Source organism: Nicotiana tabacum, chromosome 23 (genome assembly GCF_000715075.1).
Source record: "Nicotiana tabacum cultivar K326 chromosome 23, ASM71507v2, whole genome shotgun sequence".
NCBI classification, from domain to species: domain Eukaryota; kingdom Viridiplantae; phylum Streptophyta; class Magnoliopsida; order Solanales; family Solanaceae; genus Nicotiana; species Nicotiana tabacum.
Window position 1 is genome coordinate 70570667 of NC_134102.1, and position 8481 is coordinate 70579147.

The following is an 8481-nucleotide window of genomic DNA, read 5'->3' on the forward strand; positions in this document are numbered from 1 at the left end:
TTTGGCACAACTACTGAAAGAATGAAACACATTGAACAACAAAAAGAACATCCTAAAATTTGGTGGAGAAGAAGAAATATGCTCGAGCAATAGAAAAAAGAATACTGAAGAAAACCGTAGAAGTTGCCTAATTGGAAATCACAGAATTTCAAAAAATAAATTAGAAGTTTTTCACAATTACGAAACTAGAACATGTAATGGACTTTAAAAATCACAGGTTGCTGCAAAGAACCCAAATTTCTCTTCTAAATCTTACCATTTGAATGTTCTATTATCAGTAGAAAGCTCTTATCATTCAAGAAATCAACACCATCACGGTTGCGATTCAATATGATTGGTATAATGAAGCAATTGCTAGTTAGGGCTACAAAAATCTTTATACCAATTTTAAATACAAGTTTAGTTGAGGTTTTAATAAGTTATGACCAAACATGTCCTCCGTCAACCTTCTTCTGTTTCTTCTTTCTCTTCTTTTCTTGTTTTGTGCCTTCCCTTGCTTCAATACCTTTTGTGTGTATCTCCCATAATTTAGTCTTTGCATTTCCAAATGGAGCATCCGACCGTGAATACATCAATTGCTGAGGACATCAGAAATATAGTCTATTCACACCTCATGAACTTGGAAAAGAGTCTCGACAGAAAATCAAAATCGCAAAAGACCTACCGCGCGATGATGATCCATTGCAGCTAAGTTGACACCGAGGATATCTTTGCGTTCCTGTGACAGTCAGACAATTCATATCAAAAGTAGAATCCCACAGTGGTTCTCCATTTACAAGCTTATTTATAAAACGGAAAAGGGTCAAAATACCTCTAAAGTATGCGAAATTCATAACATTTGCCCTTCATTAATAGTTAGCCCAACCCAACCATATCCCTGTCGTTAATTATTTGGGCCCTTATTGCACATAAAACTTAACTGAGCATAATTAGAAGACTAACAGGGGCACATTTGGACCTACACGCAATTATGCAACCACTTGTGAAGTCAAAATCTTTATAAAACGATAACATAATGGGATGATGTGTGCAGGTAGTGGAAGTCATGGACATGGTTGAATAGTTTCGTTTTTTAGAGAAGAAAAAAACAAGGAACATTTTCAACTTTGCTAAAATCTCTCAAGAAAGGCATAGCAAATGTGCTCATCGAACTTACCTTAACTCTTGCACGAATGTCTTTTAGTTTGGTCAAGAGGGGTTTAGCAGAGAGAGTTGAAACCAGTTGGTGATGATAAAGTTGCAATAACAGTGTTGCTACCCTAATAACAAGCTCCAGCTGCAAAAACAGTATAAGGGGTAACTACAGTGAAATTCAAGATTTGACATAGCTTGTAAACAGCACAAGACAGGAACTTCATTCAAGCAAAGCATACTTTCTACATTTACAAGTCCGAAGACATTATATTACCTAGTTGAACGTGCAAAAATTTGCCTTACTTTGTACAGACACACATAAGAAAAAACAATTGTTGATTGCTACTGAAATTACCCATTCTCCACTCCTTTGGAGATTGACCTTAATATCAGAAGATCCTACTCAATTATTTTGTTTTACAAAAAAAGCACAATATTTGCGTTATAAATATATATGCAACAAATTCAACATGTCCTTGAAAGGAAATAACACCTTATCTGGTATAGAGGCCCAATTCTCCAGGTATGACATGAGCTTCAAAGCATAAGAAAAGGGTAAAGGCTGCAAGGATTATTTAAAATATAATCAAAAATCAAAAAATTGACAGGATACAAACCATTTAAACTCAATTGAAAAGCCAAAATCAGAGAGATACCAAATGTTAATCTGTGTAAAGCTTGGAAAAGTTGAATTATGGATTCTGTGAGATTGAGTAGGATGATAACACACTATTGGAGTCAATCATTAGAGCGATTAGAAAAAACTAATGGTAGGTTTTTCAATGATGTCATTCTACAAGACAAGATGCTAACAGAAGCTACATGATATGATTTAGGAAAAACATAAGTATGGAAAAAATATAAGACCCTCTTGAGATTAAACTTAAAGATTTCCATTTTGGGCTTGTTTCAAATTAATTTCACGACCCTCAGAAGGAAGTTTTATCTCTTATTACGCACCATCAGAAGTTAAATGGGACGGACCAATAAGCTTCCCATTATCAAAAATAAATTTATTCTGGCCCCCACATTTAGGCACAGTGTCTCCAAGTAGCAATTTGCAAACTTAAGCTCAATAGAATATGCATGGTAAAGCTTTAACCTCAAGTGTATGGAATCGCCAAGATGACATTTGAATTGAAACAGTTGAATAACATTTCAGGTCAGGAAATAATTACTAAAAAAAAGCTCATTTTCCTAATTAAGATGAAATCATTACTTCAAAATAGTCAGTTACCTGGAAAGCTTGCTCCAGATCATTAGTATGAACACTAGATAATGTACGAAGAAGATAATCAGACGGAGAAAGCCCAAGCATGAGAATATTCGGCCTGAATTCTGAAACTCTGCCCTTTGATTTATCCTCCTACATGTAAAACTAGTATTCAGCATTCATGAATTAGCAAGTCAAAATTTATGATGACAGTTTCCTTTTTTATTGAAGAAAATTCACTAGCCACTTATTACCCTCCACATCCAATCACCCAGTTCCAAAGAAAAAGGAGAGCAAGGAAAAGACACATATATTTGACAACCTTTATTCACATTTTCTCTATAAAAATCTTGTTCATCAGTTACACTCAAATTATTTGGATAATTCAAAAATCATTTTATGAATGTTGTATCAAGTAGGCTTCAGTCTATACAAAAAGATTACATCAAACTAAAACCACTCTACTCTATTTTCATTCTTCTAACTCTTTTTCCAGTAAAGGAAGAACAATAATTAAGAAGATGCTTCCAGGTAAACAGAAACTAAACCTCATGTTGAGCAATTCGCTTCAGTTCCGCATCTGCCATGTCCAGTGCTTCAATGATAGAATCTGTAGCAGTAAGAGTTTCTTGAGTCTTTTTCCCCGCTAATGCCACAGCTCCCTCCTCTGGAAGTTCTTCCTTTAGTCCGTACTTATTCTCAAATCCATTGTCAATGTCTGATTCAAACATCTCTTCCAATCTCTTCTCTTTCTCTTCCTGCAAATCCAAGTAGCAAGTAAAAACTTTGCTTAAACTGTCTAAAGCTGATGCAGGCATTAATTAATTTACACAGAATACCTCAAGAAAAAATAGTTGTTCAGTACGATCCCAACGGCGTATGGACCGATCATGAGATCCTGTGACAATAAAATCACCAAGGTTGCTCATAGCAAGACAGCAAACTTCAGCATGGTGATCTTCAAGGGTTAAAAGCAACTCAAACTTGTCAGCATCCCAGTACTTCACCAAGCGATCTCTCCCCGCAGTAAAAAAGTAATGGGTTTTGCGCACAAACTTAACTCCCGTAACGCTGCCACGAAAGCAACAGAGTATCAGCATTTGTTAGTAGTAAAACGCTACCTACTAGATTACTTAATGCTTTAATCAAAGCACCTATCAGCATGCGCAAAAAGTGACTTATGGCAATCTCCAAAATCTAGACCCCAAATCTTCACATTTTTGTCTCCAGAGCCACTGACAAGCAGATCCCCATCTGAAGAAATATCCATACACAATACAGGCAGCTTATGACCGTAGAGTGAAAGAAAGAACTTGAGTGAATCCATATAGAAGACCTGAAAACGTATGACATCACAAGTATTAGGTCTAAATAAGACCGGAAAGAAATAAGAGCCTTGAGATGAAGTAAAACGCAAATGCATTTGGTGGACTGCAACACAATGATGAAGCAGAAAAACAAACTGAATTAAAAGTTTTAACAGTGTAATGAAAACAACCTGGATACGAAGCTAGATAGAATTTCGGGAGCTGACTTAAGAATCTAGTCTCAGTCTCAAACCGCTTCCAGGCTGTTCAAATGGATCTAAACAAGATATTTTAGGAAGTAGGTTGACTTTTAATGAGGACCTTATTATCAGGTTTCTCTAGTCAGCTTACTATCATATCACTTTAACTGGAGAAAACCATTGTTTGATTTTGCTTGACAAGTTCTGGTTTTAATTACTTTCACGTCCTACTTCAATGCATAATAGTTTCACCAACAAACGTAATGAGCTCTGCGATAAAACATCAAATGTATTTTTTATAAGAAGCAATGAGTAAGCCAATGAATAAAACTAGTATTAGGAAATTGAACAGAAATATATATGGTGAACAACGCGCAAAGCCTTAAAATCTGATACGACAAGCAGCATTTGTTTCTCATAACATAGGTACCAAATAATGTTTCTACCCACCATCTTAAGGAAACTGAAAATGGAAAATGTTGTTGACTGTAGTAGGTAACATTGCTATCACCGTCAAAGAAATTACTTAAGAAGAGCTTAACTTATAATGTTACACAATACCCCTTTATTTAAAAAAAATGTTACACCAAGATAGTTGATCAGACAATTTCACAAATACTTTGATAAAGAATACTTCCAAGTCCTAAGAGATGAGGATTTCCAACTTTAAAGCTGTTCTTCAGAAATCACAACATGGACAATTCAAATAAGTTAGACTCTTACCTTTACCATGTTATCCAACAAGGCAGCAGCAATAAATTTACCATCAGGGCTCGCAGCAACCACTTGAACATCATCATGCAGTTTTAAGCTCCTTGTGGGAGATGCAGTTAAATGCTTAGACCCCTGTATCTGTATGTCCATAAATAGAACCCATCATTATTCACCAGCAGGAATATTATACAGGTTCTCTTATCCAATCAGAAACTAGTGCATGTCAAAAACAAGAGCGTGGTTGTAGGAATCCCAATCCAATTTTGTATCAAGGACTTGACATATTTATATTAGATAAATGCCTATCCAGCTGCCTCAGTGTGCTGATCACTTCCACAGAAGTACTAAAATACAGCAATTAATTATTACAGTATATTAGTATGTGGTGAAGTGTAAATATTCTTTTTCATAGGAATCCAAGGGTCTCTCTCCTAAACCAACCAACATGAGATCCCAACATTTGGAATCATAGTGCAGATAACAGCACTACACTATGCAGAGTAATGACGATTTGGTATCTGTTTCTATATAGAGAAAGTTAGATTACGTACTTCACCAGCCTTTTGCACCATTTGAAATTCCCAGAATTTAATGTCCTGATCGGCACTGCTGGTGAGAAAACCTGTTCCATCTGAAGTTAAAGCAATTGACTGAACAGCACCGCCATGGGCTTCCACTACTTCCACACAAGTAGCGCTCCTAACGTCAATAAATTCCAGGGTCCCACCTTTTGTACCAACAACCGCATACTTGTTACCTGGAACAAATAGTCCACAGAGACCATATCCTGAATCAATTGTGTGGAGGCAAGAACCAGTAGTAGGGTTCCATATTTTAATTCCACTGTGACTAGTCGACATCAAAAGAGCGTTATCTGAGCTGAGAGTAACACTTGTGACAACAGCACGATGCCCCTGAAGCTCAATAGCGCTCAATTCAGTAGTTGAACTGCTTTCTATAGCATGAAATTCCAATAAATTATTGTTCAACGACAATGCTAAGGTAGCCAGTGAATTCTTTGAAGTAACTGGGGAGAAAGAAATTGAGGAGATCTTCTTTCCAGCCCGTAGAGTCTGATGAAGCTTGAAGATATCCAGAACTGTAACAACAGGATTGCTGCCTCCAATATCTGCCTCTCCTTTATCCGTTGCCTCAAGGCCTTCTTTGGCAGCTTTCTTCTGCTTCTTTCTACTGACTCTTCTTTTCGCTTTGCGTTTAGATTCAGACTCGTCCAGCACACGGAATATTTCCACCATCTTCCCTGCAACTTGACAAGCCAACAGGTTTCCACACTTGTTAAACCTCACTGTTGCAACTCTATCCTTGCTTTGGCGTTGAATTTCACCAAATGACTTGAGTACTTCCCATTTGTTATCAGTAGGCAAGTCCTTATTTACATTTGTTTCGCTTTTTTTAGCTATCAATTGTCCATCAGCAAAATCACGCTTTATAGTGTAAAAGCGAAGCTCGGGGTCAGCAGAACCAGTGACTAGATATCTTTCCTCAGGGTCAATATCTATGGACCAAATTTCAGTATGATGGCCACTTATAATCTGCATGCAATGTTGAGTATCAAGATCCCATACCCTTAAAAATTTGTCCTTAGAAGCTGTTGCCAGTTTTTTGCCAGAATCTAAGAAAACAAGATCAGTAACCTGCAGCAGCATATGGCAATTAATGGAACATAATTAGACACATGATGAAGTCAGAAATGAAAAATACGTTAATTATTCCTAGATTGAAGATAGTATGAACCTGATCACGATGTCCCCGAAGGCGAAACAGGCCAGTCTCACCCACCACATCCCATAAAATAACGTCATTATCTTTGCTTCCAGATGCTAGTAATGATCCAAGCTTACTGTATCGAAGGGCCGTCACAGCCCCTTTATGCCCATTCAGTGTTGTTTCACATATCCCTTTCTCGGAATCCCAGATTCTAATGCTTCCTTCAGCATAACCACTTGCTATCTGCAATTAAGTCCAATTTATCACTACTAAAACCATGAAAACAAATCTTAAGTTTCACAACCTTTTCCTATGAAATAACCACTATAAGAAACACATGATGTGTCCATACAACACGTCATGCACTATACACCACTTTTATTGTTGAACAAAATCCCTAGGAGCATACGGGAAATAATAATAATTACCGGGAAAAATCATACTTGAAATAATATTTCCCAATTTACCATACCTGTATCAGAACTTATCCAAAAAACAAATCAATCAATCAAATACACCTCAAGACCAAACTAGTTAGGATTGGTTATATGAAAACTTCCAAGTTCATTCTGCTTATTTGGACCCATTTCATTCCACTACTCAATAAAACCTAGAAACACACTACCTAATGTAAGTGAGAAAATAACAACTAATAACTCTCAAACTAGTTGGTATAGCCTGCCACATAGACTGCTTGAACCAAGCTTTTATTATAAGACATGCTATATTTTCTTCCCCCATTGCTAGTAGGTTGATGATAGAGTGTTTGCTTTCATTGTGTTATTATCTTAGCTACATTTTTTAGGTCAATCGCATTAACTTTATGATTTTAGGCCTACCCCATTCCCTTTCTAGCACCAATTATCTACATCCATTTCCACTTCAACTGCAAGTCTATGAAAGACATGACCAAAGAAAATAAAAACAAGTATAGCCTGACCTCTCTATAAAAATTATCCTCCATAACAGTATTTACCAACTATTCTGCAATGAGTGAAAGGCTATCAATGCTTCCAGAGCTTCCAACTCAGCTCTTTTTTATGTCATCTTCTGGTCTCTGTTTGCCTCTACTTTTCATGTCAAGCGTACAGTCTAGGTTAGTGGAATTGCGCTACGAAATCCTCCCTCCATACCATGACCGGAGTCTTACAAGACTTAGACAGCTTCGAGGTTCAAATAAAATAGTATGAGTTGTAAAAGTGTTAGACCTATATAGGACCACCTTTGGTCGGTCTCATCCTCTACTTAATTTTTCATGTAATTTTATACTCCTATTATATAGTATTCTTTATAACAGCAGCAGCAAAAAAAACTATCAAAACAAACGAAGCTATAGAGAGTTCTAACAATTGTATCAAACAAAGCAGTGTTGCAATGACAAATACAACTGAAATTTCGAAATTGTCTCCAGCACTATAATTAACAGGTACAAAAAAGGAAGGAAAGAGAGATAGATGATTTACATGGGATGATGAAGAAGAGGAAGCAATTGATGTAACGGCAAGGGAAGGTCCTTTTTTTAAGTTAGATGACGGAGCTAGGGTTTTGGTACAAACACCTTGCCTCACATGCCATACACCGATTTTCTCTAACGCCGCAGCTAGCAGGTGTTTGCCTGAGCTGTCATAGGCTATAACTCCCGATGATATAACTCCAAACGAGACCGCCGGCTCGTACCTGTGGTAACCCTTCACCATTGATTAATGTATTGTAGGTAAGGTATGTTGTTATAGTTGAAACCGCTAGGCTAGGTTTAAACTCTAATTGGGTTTTTTTTCATATGCTTTTATTTATAATAGTTTTTACATTGCCTTAAATCTTCAGTCAATTATGTTATATATAATAATTTTTTATGTCAATTTTTTCATGTCTATAGTCGTTTTTTCAATAGAATGACTAAACTATCGTCTAATTTTAAATCAAAATAGCGCATACCTTCAAATTGTGCTGATAAATATATACACCAATATTTTACTTTAATGCAAGAGTTATGCATTGCCTAAGTTGAAAACCTACTTGTTTTCACGTCCCGGCTGCATGGCCATGCATTTCGTTCCTTCTTACATAGTACTATTCATGATAATTAATAGGAGAACACTTTGGATTTTTATAAGCTTTTCTGATACAGTAGCTAGTATATATCGCCTTCCACAATGGCTATAGTTTTTGTTTAACCAAAAAGTAG

At 36.5% G+C, this 8481-nt stretch overlaps 1 protein-coding gene across 2 annotated transcripts; it reads right to left on the minus strand.

Moving 5' to 3' along the window:
* Window positions 1–237: 237 nt before the first annotated feature.
* Window positions 238–8058, minus strand: LOC107764143 (uncharacterized). 2 transcript variants are annotated; one of them, XM_016582681.2, is made up of 12 exons: window positions 7760–8057; window positions 6324–6539; window positions 5120–6223; window positions 4578–4706; window positions 3502–3683; window positions 3187–3418; window positions 2896–3105; window positions 2372–2500; window positions 1628–1696; window positions 1157–1276; window positions 665–718; window positions 238–578 (listed from the first exon to the last, which is right to left on the minus strand). In XM_016582681.2, the coding sequence occupies exons 1-12, from the start codon at window positions 7991–7993 to the stop codon at window positions 420–422; spliced, it is 2838 nt and encodes a 945-aa protein (XP_016438167.2). In that variant the 5' UTR covers window positions 7994–8057; the 3' UTR covers window positions 238–419. The 2 variants fall into 2 exon arrangements, with proteins under 2 accessions (XP_016438167.2, XP_016438168.2); XM_016582682.2 differs by lacking the exon at window positions 1628–1696 and having other exon boundaries at window positions 7760–8058.
* Window positions 8059–8481: the final 423 nt, after the last annotated feature.